The sequence below is a fragment of the Phalacrocorax aristotelis genome, chromosome 8 (assembly GCF_949628215.1).
Source record: "Phalacrocorax aristotelis chromosome 8, bGulAri2.1, whole genome shotgun sequence".
Taxonomy (NCBI): Eukaryota; Metazoa; Chordata; class Aves; order Suliformes; family Phalacrocoracidae; genus Phalacrocorax; species Phalacrocorax aristotelis.
The window spans coordinates 22,667,453-22,685,654 of NC_134283.1; the positions used below are offsets into that span (position 1 = coordinate 22,667,453).

An 18,202-nucleotide genomic window follows, 5' to 3' on the forward strand; every position below is an offset into this window, starting at 1 on the left:
GAAGCACCATTTGCTGCCCTAAATGCACCTAACGCTGCATTGCTTCTGTGTTCAGGTTGTTCCAGTCAGTTGCACAGTGCTGCATGGGGCAGAAGCAGGCCCAGCAAGTCATGGAAGGGACTGGTGCCAGTTAGATGAGCTGCATCTTGTTTTAAGCATGCCAGCCTGGAGGTCCCCATCCCATCGACTGACAGAAGACTCTGTAAGGCTCCTCCTGACCTTCCAGACCCTGTGATCGGGTAGATGCAATGGATGGACCCTGGGTGAAAGTCTATGTGGACACGTTCCAAAGTTTGAAACAAATTTTTGACTTTTGGCCAAAATCCTGAAGTTGATGTGAATATCACTTTGTAAATACAAGGAACAAATGTTTGTCTGGACTTTTGGGTTTGTGCAAGTTGTGTAAAAGGCAGGTGGGTAATTGGTGCCTGTCCAGCTTGTAATAAAGGGGCAGCTGCTGATGCCAAGCACTTGTCTGGGGCAGACCTCCTTGTCCTGACATTCCCAGACTCCCAAAGAATATTGAGAAGCCAGTTATAATATTATGTAACTTATTTTTTTCTTTATGCGGATGGGGGACCTTTAAATCACTAAGTTGTTTTACAAAAAAAAAAAAGGTGGATGTGTTTGGAATATTGGGAATATTATGGAGTATGGGAGGGGTGAGGGGAGGGGTTTAGGTTCAGTGTTGCTTCCCCCCCACCCTCATCAAATGCTGACACACAGCAAGTGGAGTGGCAGTCAGAGAATGCCTCCTTTCCGTTGGAGAAGACACACCTCAGGCCCTTTGGGAGAGGGTCAGCTGTTTTTAGTAAAGAAACCAGAGACCAGGCCTAAAGCTTTTTTTTTTTTGACACTTGTAAATTTTTCCCACCTCCCATCCTGTGACCATACAGTATAAGTTTGTAAAAAAAAAAAAAAAAGGGAAAAAAATAATTAAAAAAAACCAAAACAAAACAAAAAACCCAAAGGACCAATACAGCCCATTTTGTAAGGATTTTGAATGTTTTGTAAAGTATTGGTCCATGTGTTGTATTTTGTAGCCTTTCTAGTTCATGGGCTTTAGTTCTCCCACTTCTTGTATGTATGCATACTGTAGTTATACATTAAAGTCATGACATGCAGCACGTGCCACTGTGCTTATTCTCTGTAGTTCCATCCTACCTGGCCAGTTGATATTTCCAAGTCTGTTCCACACATCCAAAACCTGCAGTTTTCCAGTGTGTTTTGGCCACTGCCTATTGAGAGCAACTGAGCTTGTTTTCTAGCTTGAGGTCAGAGGGGAGAATTGTTATAGGCCTTGCCTTGAAGCACAAAAGGAGAGGACACAGTTCTTGGAGGCAGGAGGATCTTAGTTCCGAGTTCAGGAGCAGAATTTGTCCATGGCAAAGTTGTGCTGAAAAGGAGACTGCTTGTAGTGGAGGGGTACAGAGCACAGACAGCAGACCAGCTGCATTTCTCATGACTTGTGCCCTGCTAGGATAATTGCTTTCAGCAAGGATCTGTGCAAGGTTGCTAGTTAGCTGTAATACGGGTAGGTGGCTTCAGTGTTGCTAGTGCTGCAAATTCCTTTAGCCTGTGCCTTGCAACCTGGCAGATACTAGGAAACAGAGCTTCACTGCTTTCTTTTTTAGATAACATTACTATTTGTTAAAGCTAGTTGACTGCAGTTGTATGGGGTGGAGAGGTCAGGATTTCCTGCTCAGGTTTAAGGGATTGTGTACTGGCTGTGCTTTTGCTGCACAGACTAAACGCTAGATCCAGGGGCCCACTGAGCCAACTGTGCCAGTGGCCTGCAGCTCAAGGGGAATTCTTTATCTCTGACCTGTTTCTTGGCAGTGTTTTTTCAGTTGCCTGTGTGTAAACGAGTAGTTTCTTGCCGGATCCTACAATTCCCTGGCATTTATTTGGCAGCTCAGCAGTTGTGCTGAAATTAAGCCTTTTGAAGTTGTGGTTTTTTTTTTTTCTGGTTCTGGTGTTGCAACTCCAGTTTATTCTTCCTCCTGTATTGGGTTAGGATATAGAGAATTACCAGCAACCAGTTTTTATCTAGTCAGATGCCACGGATTTTTTCCTGCCAGTTAATTCTAGCAAACCATATGCAGAGCTTATTGACTTGTCCTAATGACTCAAAGCTCAAAGGTCTCTCTGGTTCTGTACTAATGCTGCTGTACATGGCTGGCTCCCTTTAAGAACTGTTAGGCTGGTGTAAAGAGGGGTGGAAGGTGGACAGACTCTGCCAAGATCCTGATAACACAAGTTGGGCTGGTAGGATGGAGGCTGCAGCACTTGATATCCTCTTAGCAGGTAAGGAACGTGCGGCTGGTACTGTAGAAGTAAACTCTGCTGGTGTCAGCTCCCCAAGGATTACCAGTGTCCTTACCAGCAAAGGCTCTGGGTATAATGTGCTTTGTGTTTAAGTGAAGACTAACCTTTCGATCCACTGTGTGCCTAATTTGAAATCCAGTCTGCTGTAGGAAGAGAAGAGCCAACATGGCACTAGATAATGTTGAACCACCCAGTGGTGAAGTTAGGGTTGAACAGACCTTTATTTACACAAGTATCATAGAATCACAGAGGTTGGAAAAGACCTCTAGGATCATCAAGTCCAACTGTCAACCCAACACCACCAGGCCTCCTAAACCATGTCCCCAAGCACCAAGTCTGCATGTTTTTGAACACCCCCAGGGATGGTGACTCCACCACCTCTCCGGGCAGCCTGTGCCAATGCCTTTCCACTCATTCAGTAAAGACATTTTTCCTACTCTCCACTCTAAACATCCCCTGATGCAGCTTGAAGCCATTTCATCTCATCACTAGTGACTTACAACCTCCTTTCAGGTAGCTGTAGAGAGCGATAAGGTCTCCCCTCAGCCTCCTCTTCCCTAGGCTAAACAACCTCAGCTCCCTCAGACGCTCCTCATCAGACTTGTTCTCCAACGTACGTGGGGTTTGCTTGTTTGTAACACTTCTAACTGCAGCAGTAGCAAAGATTCCCCCCTGCCCATTTTAGATGGGGCTTTGCACCCTGTTGAAGTAGACAGCATTGCATGGGTAAGAAACAGTCTTTATTAAATATAGGTTGTCCTCTAAACCCTCAGTGTTCTGTTATGCAAAAACTGCTGAGGCAAAAAATTTTATTATGCTAAATGTGATGCAGGGCAATGCCTGAGTTCAGGGAAGAGCTGTATCAACTGGAGGGTGTATATCAAATGCTGAGCCTACAGCAGCTGCAGAACTGTGGTGGTGCTCCTTTATAGAGTAGACTCAAGCCCATACAGAAATGCCTTTTACAGAGGTAAAAGGAAATACCTTGTATACTGGGCCTACATGGAAACCAGATGCATGGGCTTGTACTCTTTAAAATTCTCAGTATTAACAAAATACAGGTGAAAAGTTTTGTTTGGCAGCTTCTCCACATGCCAGGTATTTACTCTGAACCTCTGTGAGGTAAAAGCTACCAGCTGGATTTTGGTCCTCTTCCTGTGGACAAGGAATAGTTATTGCCTTAAATTTCTGGTGCTAAATGAGGGAACCCACTTGTTATTCTGACAGAGTACAGAATACTCTCTGTATTCTCTGTCTTCCTGTAGCAGCAACTAGGAGATCAGGGTGCACTTAAGTCCTCTAGAAGAAGGTGGTAGGTGTGCACCAGAGCTCTAGTTTTAAATAAGGCCACCCAAAACCACTCCTGTGCTGTGGAAGATTTTTTTGTTTATGTAGAGGTAGCTAAAAAGCCACATGCCGTTCGAGGAACAAGTGGACCCATATTTAATCTTGCCATCTGTTCTTGCTGCTGTAGAAGAGGTGGCCAAAGGCTGACCTCTCCTGAGGAGAGTTCTATGCAGCTCATTTCCAGAGGCAACAAGGTTTCTAGCATACCAGCTCTAGGAGCTGATGCAAGATCCTTTTTTGTCCATAGCGCACTTGCAAAGCTTGCTGTTCCCTTCGACTCAGTTTCTCATAAGCCTCTTTGTTATTTAGCAAGTCCTGCTCTGCTTTCAAGTCTGACCTGTAGGACTCCAGGGTCAGCAGCACACTGTCATAAAGGAGCATCTTGCAAGGGGGTTTAAGTCTGGAGAGAGCCTCGTAAGAAAGGGTAGAGTTTTCCTCTTCCTCACTGTCATCTTCCCAGCCACCTTGTTCCTTATACTCCTTGAATTCTTCCTCTGACATGCACAGCACCTGTAATGGCACAGGCAAAGAGGAGTCAGTGGCTCTGAGAATAAATCAGGCTTTCTTCTCTACTGAAGTGTGGTCTCAGACCCATGTGGAGCAGGTGAATTATTCCTCAGCTGCACAAAAGGTGAGAGAGCAAAACTGGCTTAGATACCTAATCACAAGTAACTTGGGGGTTAGAAGAACATTCAAACAGCAAACCTGGGTGCTGGGAACAGGCTTAAAGGACGCCTCGGCTGCCACCTGCAAAGCACTCTAGAACAACCGAGCCATTCAAGGCTAGTTCATAAGTACACAGGGGTGGTTAGTTCAGGAGACTAAGATGACAGTAATAGCACCTGAAGCCTGCGGAGATGGGCAACCACATCCACTACCACTTTCCATGCAGGAGTATTAGTACCAAAATGCCTTTACAGGCTTTCACCCCCTTCACTGAACCATTTTGCACACTGGTTTTCAGAGCTGCAGTACACTTGGTCTCTGCTCTTCCTCCTGTAGCTCTTCAGCTGCTTGGGAGTGCTTACCTTCAGGGTCATGGACAGCTCTTCCTCTGTCAGCACCTCATCCCAGCCAAGCACAAAGGCGCCTTCCTCCCCTACCATCTCCAGCTGGCACAAGAAGTCCCACTGCTCTGAGACCAGCTGCTGCTGCGCTTCGCTTTTGGCACCTGGTTGAAGACAGCAGAGCTGCAAACCCAACTCAGGTTGCGGTGGAGGAGGTGGTGGTGAATGGAGAAGGGGAAACAGGAGGCAGAAAACAAAGGTGTAGCCCCAGCACCCAAAATACTGAGGAACAGGCTTATCTATGTCACCCATGATCCCTGTTTCATTACATTCCTATTTGAGAGATCCCTGCCCCATTCTTTCCCAAAGCGGCAGTAGGCACCACTCACGCTGCAGTGCTGCCTTGTGGACTGTCACCATCTGGATGTCGGCTGTGTCGTTGGTGTTGCCAGGGTATGGTTCTGCAAAGCCATACATATGTAGGAGCTGCCAGTTGGCCATCTGCCCGTACGTGTTGAAAATCTCTTGTCCTTTGCTGATGGGCTGCGTTGTAACCATTCGTAAACATTGCTGCAAGCAGGGAGAGAGAGGAGGCTCTCAGAGCTGTGGTGATCCTGCTGCTCAGAAACAAGGTGTTTCAAAGAGGCTCAAAAGTCGCCAAGATCTTCCTAGCTAAAGCCAGGCATGCAGCAGGGGAGTGTGTTGAGGAAAACAGCTTCATATTAATGAGATCCAGGCCAGACTGGCTCGCTGCCCTGGGCTCAGAGAGCCAGCCTTGCTGCAAGGCCACTGGGAGCGGTAGCGCAGCAAAGATGAACCAGACTGACAAGGCCTGGCAGAGCGGCTTTGCACTCACAGGAGCGTATTCCAGGTTGGCATTGTGTTTGGCCACGTGATTCAAAATATCTGCTACAGGCACCATCATTGGAGGATTGGGCCCCTTCTCATCTTCATCATCTTCCTCTAAAGGCTCCTGAAAGCTAAGGCAAGGGAGATGAAGACAAGCCACTCTTACACCTTGCAGGGCAAGCTTCACCTTATACTTAAAATGCTGCAGTTGTGCAAGAACGTAATTAACAGCCTGTATTTCCTGTGATCCTACTCTCTCCCCTTGCTCGTTGGAGCAAAGCCCTTACTTCTCACCTGTAGGCCATGACAAATGCTACCAACTCCTTGTACAACTCCAGCGTGTGCAGCTTGGGGTCAAAGATTTTGGGGTGGGACTCCATGAAAGGTAGGATGATGGAGCTGTACTCCAGGTGGATGTTAGCCAGGTCCTTGTCCACTGCATCCGGGATGCCTGTGCCCTGCAGCAGCCTCACTCTCTCTTCTTCAGGCCTGGTGACAAGAAAGCCAGTGGGTTTATCTCCACCTGCCCCAGGGAGAAGGGTCTATAAACTTTCTCCTTCAAAATCTCAGCTTCCTTGTGCTCTCCAGATTCCTGTTTTCTGGTTGTGCCTGGAGCCAGCTCCAGCCCGGGGGGGGGGGGCAGCGGTTCCCTCAGGCTACTGCCATTGACAGCACAGGGCTAGAACTGAGGGCTGAACCCATGTGCTAGGCCCACACCCAACCCCAAGCAAGACTCTTGGGCAGCAGCCCCTGCATTCAGCTGGCACATTAGGCCACCCCACAACACTGCTTAGTTTCACCTTACCAGAACATGGGGTGATCAAGGCTCCTGAAGTCCTGCCAGAGGGAGAAATAAGGCTGCCAGTGGGAGTTGCTGGCTGTGTACTCATGTAGCAAGGCCAGCAGGAGAGGCACCCAACCGGACTCGCTCTGCAGGGACTCCTGGGCTAAGGGACCAGAGACAATGGATAAAAGGTAAGTTGATGTGAGGTTTTTGGTCCTTTCCTCTAAAAACAAGTCTTCCAAGAACCAAAGCTTGACCCTCCAAAGCTCCTGGCCTGGCTTCAGCCTGGGCTGGGGAGGTCAGCTTGTACTCCATAAGTACTCCATAACTCTGGACTTGGGTTTGTCTTGAGCTGCAGCAGAAGCAGAAGCTGATGCCCTGGAGCTATGGTTGAGCCAGAACCCCCCCGCCCTGCCTCCCCAACATCATGCTGAGCCTCTGGGTGCCTTCAGCAAGAAAGGAACTGTTCTTTTTCCTAGCAATGCCTGTCCTGGGCCTCAAGGAAAGCACCCCCATATGGGTAGTTATCCCTTAAGAGAATAGAGATGTTGCAGTAACGGGCTTTTCTCAGGGCCCAGCATGGCTCCAGGCTCCCTCTCCTACCTGGTGTCAAACAGCCCTGTGCCTCCCTGTTCCAGCATCCTGAGCAAAGCAGGAACCTTCCCTAGGCTTTATCCCATCACACATCTTACTCCTTTAAAAAGAAAAAATAGGGACAAGGGAGGTGTGTTTGCTGAGGCAGGCAGAGCAGCCCTCCTACCTCACCCGAAAGGGGGACAGGGCAGCCTTTGCTTGCACTCACCGTCCCGCAGGAGCGCCTGGATAGAGCTGGTGTGCTGGGAGAGCAACGCCGCGCGAGGGACGGTGAACAGGACCTCTCCCACCGCCAGCTCCTCGGTTGCCAACATGCCGTATCCAGCCACCGCCCCCTCCCTGCTCAGGCGGACCTTGGGCGAGAGGTGAGCAGCGACCCGTCAGGAGAGCGCGGGATGGCCCCGGCCCGCCCCCGCCTCACCTTGGGGCTGAGCTCCCCCCCGGCCCGCCCCCGCCTCACCTTGGGGCTGAGCTCCACCCCGGCCCGCCTGCACCACTCCAGGAAGCCGGAGAGGGGGTCGGTGCTGCCCTTTTCTCGGGCGCTACTCCCAGCAGCCACCTGCGGAAGAAAGCGGGGGGGGGGTGAAGCGCGGCGGCACTCAAGGGAGCCGGAAAGAGGGGAGCGGGAGGGAGCGGCAGGGGCTCTCCCGGACCCCCCTTAGCACCCACCGCCCACGCAACAGCACCGCGACCCCGCCACACGCGGGGGCGGGAAGGAGCGCCACCGGCGTGACCCCCCCGGCGCCGGCCCGTCTCCCCGTCCCGTCCCGTCCCGTCTCCCGGTACCTTGGGCCTCTTGGGCGCCGAGGCCATGGCGCTGCCAACACGTGGTCCTTGGCCACGTGGTGCACGGCGGGCACTTCCGGGTAAGGGCGAGCTCCGCCCCCTGGCAGGCCGGTTGATGGCGGCCAAAAGGGGCGGGGGCCGGAACGCGCCGGGCGGCCCGGCCTCTCTGGGGGGCTGGGGGTTCCCGGAGGGCGTCGCGGTGGGGTTGGGGGACTTCAGAGGATTTCTCTGAGGGGCTTGGGGGTTTTTGAGGGCTCTGTTGCACCTCAGGGGTCTCTGGTACCTCTGTGACTGCCGTGGGGCCGTGCCTCGGTGCTGTGCTCCACGGTTGGGCGCTGGTGGGCTCACACCGCCAGATGTGGGTGAAAAGTAGTGGGCTCTAATTAATCGGGATAATTAGCTCATGGCCTTCCTCAGCCAATGTCCCCCCACCCACACCGCTAACCCCACCTGCTGAGCTCCCTCCCAAGGCTTTCCCTCTTTTTCTCCGACTAATTAATTCTGCCCCATCAAGAGGGAGGGCAGGTGCCCTCTGGTTGCTCTTAATGAAGCCAATAAGCACACACACGGGGTTTGATGAGGCCCCATGAGGCTCTACCCCCACCCCATGAGAATTTGGGGTTGGCTTTAACCTTCTGTGGCCTCATCCCAACCAGGCTGGGCTGGTGGGGTGGGTTCCCCATGGAGCAGAGAAGGGGAGAAAGAGAAAAGGAAGGGTGGCCTTTGGGAGCCCCTCCTAGGGCACGGCCTCTCTGCAAACCACCCTCCTGGCAGCCGAGACCTCCCTCGCACCTTCAGCCCGGCCTTTCGGAGCACGCGGATGTTGGCAAAAGCCTTGCTGTGACTCGGATTCGAACCGAGGTTGCTGCGGCCACAACGCAGAGTACTGACCACTATACGATCACAGCCACTGAGCCCCGCACTGCCGCTCCTCTCCTCCGGCCGGAGCCCCCGGCCTCCCTCACTGAGCGGTGGGGGGCAGCGGGGGTTTTACAGCCGCCCCCACAGCACCCTGCTTGCCCTCCCCGCGGGCGCATCCCTTCAGCGCTGGCATTTTCCCGGGGTGTGTCCCCACATCAGGATCAGTCCCCCGGCGGGAAGCAGGTCCATCCCGTGCCCAGAAGCCGGGTGCTGAGCCCGGCATGCACAGGCAGCCTCGCTGGGGCGCTGCAGGGCTGGAAGAGGTCAAAGTGAGCCCCCACGTTGTCCCTCCAGTGATGCCATGAAGTGGGGTCCTCGCTGCCTGTCTTGAGCATCCCCCAAAGCCCCCAACAGGAGCCTGGATAGCTCAGCTGGGAGAGCATCAGACTTTTAATCTGAGGGTCCAGGGTTCAAGCCCCTGTTCAGGCAAAGGCTTTATCCTTTAGGAGACGAGAAGGGGAGCTCAGGGGAAGGAGAAGCACCTGCTCCAGGGGGCTGCAGGCTCATCAGGGGCCCCCTCGCCTGCTTCTTTTCTCACCATCAGCTCCCCAGGGATTTTTCCAGCGCTGGTTCGTCCCATCTGACACCTGCAGGACACCACTCTCCTTCCAGTCACCAGGGATCCCAGGTCAGATGACGGGGATAGGTAAGGCTGTTATCTGGGGGTACACAGGGCAGGAGATGCAACAGGAGGGAGAGCTAGTATGGGTGGAAGAAAAAGGGAAGGAAGCCAGGGCTGGAGAAGAGAATTGGGTGGGAATTGTGGCCTCAGGGGTGGCAGGCAGCCCCCACCTAGGCTTAGGGGCTGGGGAGCTTTTGGGGGTACCCCTGCCTGCCCTTTGGCACCCCTTAGGCCCCCCCCTGCACCTTTGCATGTTCCTCCTCCCTGGCCATATTTCCTCTGTGTCCCCCAGGAGTCCCATTTCAGGCCCCATCCAGGTGCAGGCTGAAGCCCTGCTTTGCCTTGAGGAACAGCCGCAGACACGCCATGCTCCCCAAAAACCTCACTTCCCAAAGAAGGGGCTGCGGCAGCAGCTTCACTCCCCACCCCCTCCATCCGCAGGGAGAGGGATGAGGCACTGGCTGGCCACACCGGCCAGGCAGTGCTAATAACATCCCTAGGCAGGGAAAGCCCGTGCCCACTGCACAGCCCCCAGACCAGCTCCCCTGCTGCCCCCGCAGCACAGAGGGACCCCACCCCCACCCCTGGTGCCCCAGCCTTTGCAGGGCTGGAGGACGGCGGGGTTTTTTGGGAACAAGACGTAGCAAGTGCATCCACCCACAAGCTAATTTTTATTGGCCCAATGAACTTTGCTTCCCAGCGGCTCCCATCCCTTCCATACGTGCACTCAGCCCAGCTCGGGCCAAGCTCTGGCCCACGCCTCAGTCGTCATTCTTGCCAGCAAGAAAACAAAGCGATAATAAATAGGAAGCTTATTTACGGGGGAGGCTGAGGGGACGGCCTCGGGTCACGCGCAGCTGCGGGCAGGGCTGCGCCTGGCCCTGGCCGGGGGACAGCGGGGGGGCTGCAGGCAGACAAGTGATCGCCCCATGGCCACTGTGGGCAGGAGAACCTGGTGCTGGGGGCAGCTGCCATCCCCAGGAGGGCTTGGGGAGATATAGTAATCTCTATTTAATTACATTAAAATAGACTATTTAAAAAAATTATTTCTAGTCGTTAAAAAAATGTGCCGTGGTTCAGCCAACCCCGAGGGGGCCATGGAGCTGCCCCAGGGCTTTGGAGACACAAAGGCTGGTGCAGGGACAGACCCCAGCCTGCCTCACCCTCCCCCAGGCACTCCTGTCCCAGGGGTCTGGCCCAGCCTGGCCCTGCAGCAGGTGCCCAGGGTGGGTGCTAGTGGGGTGGCCACCACGGGTGACAAAGCAGGAGCACTGAGCCCCCCCTGCCAGCCCCAGGGCCGCTGCTCTGTGGGGCACAAAGGCTGGGGAACAGGCACCCTCCCAGAGGCCAGAACCCTCACACTGGGGGCTTATATGACATGGCAGCAGTTGAACTGCCCCAGCGAGAGGAGGCTCTCCTTGGAGCCCGGCCGGATTTTGAAGGCCAGGGCTTTCTCACAGAGCGGGAACTGCAGGAGCCTGTCCCGCAGGCTGCCCCCTTTGCTCTTGCCTGGGTCCAGCTTGATCACACTCTCTGTGCCCCCGTCGGTGCCCCCCAGGGCTGGGCTGGCAGGTGACCTGGGTGCCAGGAACTTGTCTGTGGGGCCTGGGAGGGCAGCAGGGGTCGTCTCTGCCCCCAGCACCTGGGGGACCCTGGCAGGGCTGCTATGGGGTGATGGGGTGGCTCCCCTTTTACCAGGGAGCTCTGCTGAGGAGCCCCTGAGCTCCACATCCTCCTCCCTCCTGGGGGACTCTGATCCGCCCCCACGTATTGCCAGGGGACCCCGGCCCTCACACACTCCCTTCCCAGCCCAGGCCACACCTGGGCACCCGCCCCAGCCCCCCAGCTCAGCCCCCGGCCCCCACACCTCCCTGCGGCCAGGCGGGCGGCGGGAGCGTAGGAAGGCTCGCATCTGCTCCTGGTTCAGCGAGCTGCTCTTCCTCTCCATGGCACTGGGCCTTCCCTCCTCTTCCTCCTCCTCCTCCTCCTCCTCCTCGCAGATCTGCTGCAGGGCTGGAGTGCTCTTGGTGATGGGGGTGTCAACAGCAGGGACCTTCAGCAGGGTCCCAGGGGGCTGCCGGCTGCCCACGTCCCCTCCAGTGGGCAGGGGGAGCCGCCGGGAGCCCAGGGCGAGGCTGCCTGGCACCTCCGTGAAGGGCAAGAGGCCACCAGTGCTGCCTGTGGGGCTGAATGTGTCCGACAAGTTGGTACTGAGAAAGGGGAGGGATGGAGGTGTCAGTATCACAAGGGCTGTGGTGAGGAAGGGGACAGGGGAGTAGCCAGGACCCTGCACTGGGGACCCAGGAGCGGACATGGGACAGGAGGCCCACCTGCTATGCACCTCCTTGGCCAGGTTGTAGACAAGGCTGAGGCGGTGGCCCTGCTTCTCCCGCAGCATCCTCTCCGCCAGCAGAAAATACGTGGCTGTGATGTGGTTGTAACGGTCGGCCTCCAGCGCCCTGCATGGGACTCATGTCAGCGCATGAGGGATGTGCTCAGGGGGACCCCTGGAGCCCTTCACAGGGGCTCCCATCCTCAGCATCCCACCTTTGGCATCCCGCCCCATCACTCACTCCTGGATGGTATCCCGATCGGCGATGTTGCCGCACGTCATGGCCTGGAGGATGATTTCATGCTCCTCCTCAGACACGCGCTTGTGAGAGGTGAGGGGCAGCAGGCAGCGGCTGGCAGGGGAAGGGTCCACACCCTGCAGCCACGCATGGCCCTCGATCTGCTCCAGGGAGGCTCGCTGCTTTGGGTCCCGCTGCAGCATCCTGGAGATGAGACTGCAGGGAGAAAGGGGGTGATGCTGCAATCCTGCAGCAGCATGTGAGCCCTGGACATGGCAGCTTTAACCCCTCCCCCAGCTCCCAGGCATCCCCCAGGGACTGAGTGCCCACCCCCAGGGGCAGCAGGTCAGGGTCTGGGGGGATCTGGAGTGGGGAGAGGCGCTTACTCAGTGCACTGTGCCGAGATGTGTGACGGGACGGTGTAGCGGCAGTCCATGATCATGGTGAGGGTCTCGCTGTCATTGGCCTCCTGGAAGGGTGGGTGGCCACACACCAGCATGTAGAGGATCACCCCTAGGCTCCAGATGTCTGCAAGAAGCAGCAGCAGTTCAGGTTGTACCCGCTGCGGCCCAGCAGAGCATCCCCACCCCAAGGACCCCCAGTGGGCCACCCCACCAGCCCCCAGTGTTGATCCAGCAAAGACCAGTGCTCACTGGGGTGCTCCTTGGAGGTAACGGCTCCCAGGTCCTGCCCAGTGGACAGGGGGACCACAGCACCACCAAGGGGAAGGACCTCCCCCATCCCCACATCCACACAGATTTCAAGGGGCTTCACCAAAGCAATTGAGGGCTTATCCCCTTTGCCAGGTCAGGTCCTGAGCTCTGTCCTCCCCAGTGACCCACCCACAACACCGTCTCACGTCATTATTCAGTTTCCCAGTTCCCAAACAGACCCCACCACATCCATCCGGGCACTGGTGGCTGTGCCGGAGGAGACACCACAGCAATGGGACAGGGACACAGCACTGATCTGGGCTCTCCAGCTGCCTACAGGCACCAGCTGGAGTGTGATCGCTGCCCTGTGGTGGGGACAGGGACGGAGGCAGTGGCATCTCCACCTGCCACTCCTGACAAGCACACAAACACTCTCCAAAAGTGCTTTCTTAGGATGCTGAGCACGCCCCGGGGCTCTCTGTTAATACCTTCAGCTTCTTAAGTCAAATGCAGGCGTTTAAAATATTTCTCACCTGCGATACTTTTCTACATTTCCCTTTACAGAGCCACCAGCTTATTTTTCTACTGTCTACAAGTCATCCCTGTTTTTAACTCCGGAGACGCCTTTTCCCTGAGCTGACTCTGGACTTTTTCCTTTAAGAACTCCTGTTTTGTTTTGCTAAATCCTCCTTGCCCCAAATTCCAGCAGAGCTGGCTCAGGTCCCGCTTCCCTCCCACATCCCCTCTCTCCCAGCAGAGCCTCTCAGTGTCCTCAGGCCAGCTCCCCACACCCTGGGATGGTCTTCCTGGACCCCTTCCAGGGGAGGAAGGGCACTGGAAGCCACAGAGAGGAAGTGATTTTCAGGGCAGGGATAGAGCAAAGGAAATTTTCAGAGCTCCTCCGCCCAAACACCAGCATCCTGAGCTGGTTTCCTTCCGGCATCACACTGCCTCCCCCCGCCCCAAAATAACCACTAGCACTGGTTTGCCAGGGGCTGCGCCCTCTCACTGCTCTTCCCAAGCCCTGGCGGGTGCCATGCCAGGCTTGCGGCCTGCTTGGGTGTTTTCCCTTCGCTGGCATGAACCATCACTTTGCAGGACCTCAGTGGTGGCAGGGATGGTCTCTGCAGCGAGGACCACCCTGCACCAGAGCAGGGCTGAGCAGCTGAGCACCCAAGGGATGGGATTCCTCCATGCAGGGACAGCAGTGCCACCAGGCCACAGGTGCTCCCAGGGTAAGGAGCCAAAAGCGAGGTGGTACCCAGCTGGCAGGACCTCGCTCGAGGCAAGGGACAGAGGGAGGCATGTCTCCAGGGTGAGTGCCAGTTGTGGCTGCGCCTTGCCACCCTTACCAACAGCCGGGGCATCATACTCATCCCCGAGCAGGATCTCGGGCGCTGAGTAGGCCAGCGAGCCGCAGCTGGTGGTGAGCATCTTGCCAGGTTGGAAGCGGTTGCTGAAGCCAAAGTCAGTGAGCTTGACCACCCCCTGCTCCTGGAAGAAGACCACGTTCTCGGGCTTGAGGTCACGGTGCACCACATGCAGCTTGTGGCAGTAGGAGATGGCATGGACGATCTGGGCAAAGTAGTGCTTGGCCCGCGCCTCGGCCAGCCCGCCCTCGTGCCGCATGATGTGGTCGAACATGTCCCCGCCGTCACCCAGCTCCAGGATGAGGTAGAGCTTGGCGTGGGTGTCAATGACCTCGTAGAGGCGCACCACATTGGGGTGCTGGACCAACTTCATGCAGCGCACCTCTTGCAGGAGCTGCCCCGCCGCCTCCCCTGCCAGCTTGCTCTTGTCAATCACCTTGACGGCCACCCGCTGCCCGGTGAAGACATGCCGCGCCAGCTTCACCACTGCAAAGTGGCCCTTGCCCAGTGTGCGTTCCAGGTCATACAGCCCCGCGATCTTCCCCTCGCTGCAGCCCTGCGCCCCAGCCATGATAGTGGTGTCAGGCGGGGATGGGCATCAGGTGCTGTTGGAGGGGGAGGGAGCTGCTGAGCAATGTGGAGGGTTGGGACACCACCAAACGTCAGGTCCCCAGCACCCTGGACACACCCAAAACCCAACCTCCAGGTCCCCAACACCCCAGCACCCTGGACACCCCCACCTCCACTCCCCAGCACCCTGGGCACTCCTATATCACCAACCTCTAGCACCCTGGCACCCCCATATCTCCAACCTCCAGGTCTCCAGCACCCTGGGCACCCCCATACTCTCACCTCCACTCCCCAGCATCTTGGGCACCCCAATACCCCATCTCCAGTCCCCCATCACCCTGGGCTCCCCATATGCCACCTCCAGGTCCCCATGACCCCAGCACCTTGGGCACCCCCATACTCCCACCCCCAGACCCCAGCACCCCGGGCACCCCCATATTGCCAACATCCAGACCCCCAGCATCCTGGGCACCCCAATACCCTCACCTCCACTTCTCAGCACCTGTGGCACCCCAAAACGCCGCCTCCCCTCCCCAACTCCCTGGACACACCCATATCACCAACCTCCAGGCCCCCAGCACCCTGGGCACCCCCATATCCCACCTCCAGGTCCCCATGACCCCAGCACCCTGGGCACCCTCATATCCCACCTCCAGGTCCCCATGACCCCAGCACCCTGGGCACCCTAATACCCTCCCCTCTACTCCCCAGCAACCTGTGCATCCCCATATTGCCAACCTCCAGACCCCCAGCACTCCGGGCACCCCCATACTCCCCCCCCCCCAGACCCCAGCACCCCGGACACCCCCCACCCCACCTCCCCTCCAGTCCTCATCACACCGGCTCCCCGGACGCCTCCATACCCACCCGCGGCCCCCCGGTGCCGGCGGAGCTGGGGCCGCCGGGGCTGCGGCTGCCCGGGCGCGCCCGCCCCACTGACGTCAGGGCGGCTCCGGGCTCGCGCCTTAAAGGGCCCAGTCCGGCACCCGCCAGGGCTGAGGCCGGGGCGATGCTCATCGCACCTCCCCAAGCGGAGGCCCCGGGGCCTGCGCTGCCCCCAGTGGGCGGCAGCCCCCGAGCGGGGCCCTCAGCCCACCTCGTTAGGGCCTGTTTGGGGCAGCAGGGACCGGGGCGCTGTTAGCGGTAATCAGGGCAGCCACCCCAGGGTCTGGTAACGAGCTAAATGAGCCAGCCCGGGCTTGGCATCCCCCTTGCCTCCTGAGGGTCCCACCGTGGGCTGGCCTCCCACCCTGTGCATCCCTTGGGGCCCTGGCTGCTGCCCTCCTGCCCACCCCTGCCATCTCTGCTGTGCCATAGACCCGCTGCCACCTCGGGATCTGGGAGCATGGAGCCAGGGCTGGGGGCGCAGCCCTCGCCCTCTGTTCCCCCTGCCACAAGCCCTCTTTTCCTGGAAGCAGCCCAGCAAGCGGCCAGCCGCCTCATTTAGCTTGTTACTGGCCGTAGGGATGCGGACAAAGCAGACGTTGCTCCTGCAGATTAAAAAGCTCTTAGCGCGGCCGCCCTCATTCCTGCTAATGCCTTCCCAGAAGTCCTCCGCCCACGGCCCCGCAGGCTGCAAACAGGCCCTAATGAGCCAGGCTGAGGGCCGCACTCGGAAGCTGGCGTCAGCTGGGGGCAGTGGGGACTGGGGACCTGATCCCCCCAGGGCTGGGGATGGAGGAGCTGGGAGGATCAAGCTGCCAGCAGTTCCTGCTGCAGGAAAGGGGCTGGATGGGGCACTCTACACCCACCTGGGCTTTGGGAATGGGAATGGGAAGAGGGGGGCTGCCAAACCCACCTCTAACCCAGGATGAGGGTTCATCCAGGCATGCGGGGTGCAGGAGGTGGCTGGGTGCTGTGCAGGGGGGGCCTGGCTGGGTGCTGTGCATTGGGGAACCCAGATAGATGCTGTGTGTTTCCAGCAGCTGCCTGCCACCAGAGGAGCAGGGGCACAGCAGATGAGCCCTTCTCCGGTCCCATGCCTTGTCCCCTCTGAGCTAGCCCAGCCCTCGGGTGCAGCGGGAATCGGGTTGTGCTGGGACAGGGTGCGCGAGGGGCAGAGGGGGATCTGCAAAGAGCCCCAGGGCTGGTGCTGCCACCAGGAGTGGTGGCTCAAACCCCACTGGGGACATGGTGGGAGGCCTGGGGGGTCCTCCCTGGTTGTGCAGAGTTTGGGAGCAGCCTGGCAAGGGCAGAGTCCAGGCCATCAGCCTCCCTTGCTGGGTACATCGCAGCCCACCGAACCCCTCTCCTGCCTTATCCCCCCGTTTCCTTGCAGGGCTCAAGCCACCTGAGGGCACAGGCGTTTCCGAAAGGAGCCTGGCCAAGCTGCTAACCTGGGAGCAGGAAGTCTGTAGGGTGGTGGAGGGAGATGCTGGTGGGGAAGCAGAGGAGCTGGCAGCCTCTGGGACTTGGGGTGCCTGGACAATCAGCCACCCTGTATATCCATCTGGAGATCTGAATGGCAAGGTGATTCCTTTCTGGCTTCCGGCACTGGGGTTTCTAGCAAACAGCTCTCAGATCTGCTGCTGTCAGTGCAGGAGGGGACTGTGGAGGCTCTGTGAGCAGCCCGTGTGTGTTGGGGTCGGGTCCTTCTCATGATGGGGTGCCAGGTGCTGCACCCATGCTGCAGGTCCATAACCTTTTGCACAATTGCCTGTTGTATACATGCCAACACTGCTTTGAAGCCCTCAGTCAAAAAAGCAAGAACAAGCGCACGACGCGCTGGGGTGCTGCACCCAGAATGCTCGTCCCCTGCAGCCCTGGCTGGTGAGAGGCTGCCAAGGCGCCACCTCCACCAGTACCTGTCCCTGTGACTGAGGCTGCACCGGGCTGGCTGCGGCTGCCTTTGGGTTTTGGAGTGGCCCTTGGAGGTCTCTGCACCAAGAATCTCAAGGAGCCACATATGATGGCTGTGAAAGCTGGTGTCAGGGCTGAGGAAAACCAAGCAGCCAGTTTTTTCCTTCCCACAGTGGAGCCGAGCCCAGGATGCACAAAGGAGCTCCTCTGAGAGCACCTGGCTCTGGGGAGCTGCCGGTTTTCCAAAGGATACATGAATGAGAAATGCAGCTAGCACACATGGGAACCTGAAGAATCTGCAGATAGTGAGTGGTCAGGTGTTGGAGGACTTCTGGAGGCTCTGGACTATGGCTGGGTGTCTGCCAGTAGCTATGGGTGGGCAAAATTCCCTTTGAATACCAGTAGAGAGCTCAGTGTGTCTTTAGTGAGGAGCCTGCAACCCTGGTATTTCTCTAGCCAGGAACCAGGAGGTGTCTTCTGGCTGCAGCCTCAGCGCTGCTTAGGCACAGCTGGAAAGGGAAGAGGCCTGGAAGGGCAGTGGGGATCGCTCCCAAGAAACTTGGGAGCTTGGGGCCAGTGGGGATCTGTTCCTCCCCGCAGCTGTGCGGAGTCCAGAGTAGTCCTCCCTCCCACACATCGCCCCGCCACTGCCTCTCCGTTTAGACAAAGCCTGGTTTCCAGAGAAGCCCACCTACCTGGTAGTCAGCAGGGTCATGTGGCTGCAGCACTTAATTAATAAAAAGCCAATATAAATCCCAGTAAGCATGTGGGGAGGAGGACATCGAGGCAGAGAGCGGTAGCGGTGCTCCCAGCGAGCTCGGTGGAGCAGCGAGTGGCAAGCCCCCTCTCCACTCGGAGAGGTCAGTGCTTACAATGGGAAGGGTCTGGGGGCGTTTGGGGTGCCCATACCCACAGCTGCGGGGCTCCCCATGGTGCAGAGGGATCTCTCCCAGCAAAGAGCTGGGCAGTTTTGCAGGGCTGGGGACGTGCAGAGTGGCTGGC

At 57.3% G+C, this 18,202-nt stretch overlaps 3 protein-coding genes and 2 non-coding genes across 16 annotated transcripts in view; 2 read left to right on the plus strand and 3 right to left on the minus strand.

The window, feature by feature from the left end:
• The window catches only part of CNOT1 (CCR4-NOT transcription complex subunit 1), a 68,616-nt gene extending 67,492 nt beyond the window's left edge, over positions 1-1,124 (plus strand). For all 10 annotated transcript variants that reach the window (XM_075101820.1, XM_075101825.1, XM_075101821.1 and 7 more), the window contains exon 49: positions 56-1,124. In XM_075101820.1, the coding sequence (XP_074957921.1) occupies positions 56-134 (79 nt within the window). In that variant the 3' untranslated portion in view covers positions 135-1,124. The remainder of the gene's footprint in view (positions 1-55) is intronic.
• A 2,570-nt stretch (positions 1,125-3,694) lies between these two features.
• On the minus strand, positions 3,695-7,788 carry SETD6 (SET domain containing 6, protein lysine methyltransferase). Of its 2 annotated transcripts, none has more exons than XM_075101832.1 (9): positions 7,696-7,788; positions 7,370-7,468; positions 7,118-7,262; positions 6,337-6,478; positions 5,826-6,020; positions 5,539-5,662; positions 5,072-5,252; positions 4,704-4,846; positions 3,695-4,185 (listed from the first exon to the last, which is right to left on the minus strand). In XM_075101832.1, exons 1-9 carry the CDS (start codon positions 7,720-7,722, stop codon positions 3,874-3,876), a joined length of 1,368 nt encoding a protein of 455 aa, XP_074957933.1. In that variant the 5' UTR covers positions 7,723-7,788; the 3' UTR covers positions 3,695-3,873. The 2 variants fall into 2 exon arrangements, with proteins under 2 accessions (XP_074957933.1, XP_074957932.1); XM_075101831.1 differs by having other exon boundaries at positions 7,331-7,468; positions 7,696-7,769.
• A 743-nt stretch (positions 7,789-8,531) lies between these two features.
• On the minus strand, positions 8,532-8,603 carry TRNAH-GUG (transfer RNA histidin (anticodon GUG)). Its single transcript has one exon. It is a non-coding gene; the product is annotated as a tRNA-His (tRNA).
• Positions 8,604-8,972: 369 nt separating this feature from the next.
• On the plus strand, positions 8,973-9,045 carry TRNAK-UUU (transfer RNA lysine (anticodon UUU)). Its single transcript has one exon. It is a non-coding gene; the product is annotated as a tRNA-Lys (tRNA).
• Positions 9,046-9,890: 845 nt separating this feature from the next.
• LOC142061157 (SNF-related serine/threonine-protein kinase-like) lies at positions 9,891-15,334 on the minus strand. Of its 2 annotated transcripts, none has more exons than XM_075101834.1 (6): positions 15,269-15,334; positions 13,814-14,436; positions 12,195-12,336; positions 11,812-12,024; positions 11,569-11,697; positions 9,891-11,424 (listed from the first exon to the last, which is right to left on the minus strand). In XM_075101834.1, the coding sequence occupies exons 2-6, from the start codon at positions 14,400-14,402 to the stop codon at positions 10,608-10,610; spliced, it is 1,890 nt and encodes a 629-aa protein (XP_074957935.1). In that variant the 5' UTR covers positions 14,403-14,436; positions 15,269-15,334; the 3' UTR covers positions 9,891-10,607. The 2 variants fall into 2 exon arrangements, with proteins under 2 accessions (XP_074957935.1, XP_074957934.1); XM_075101833.1 differs by having other exon boundaries at positions 9,891-11,448.
• Positions 15,335-18,202: the final 2,868 nt, after the last annotated feature.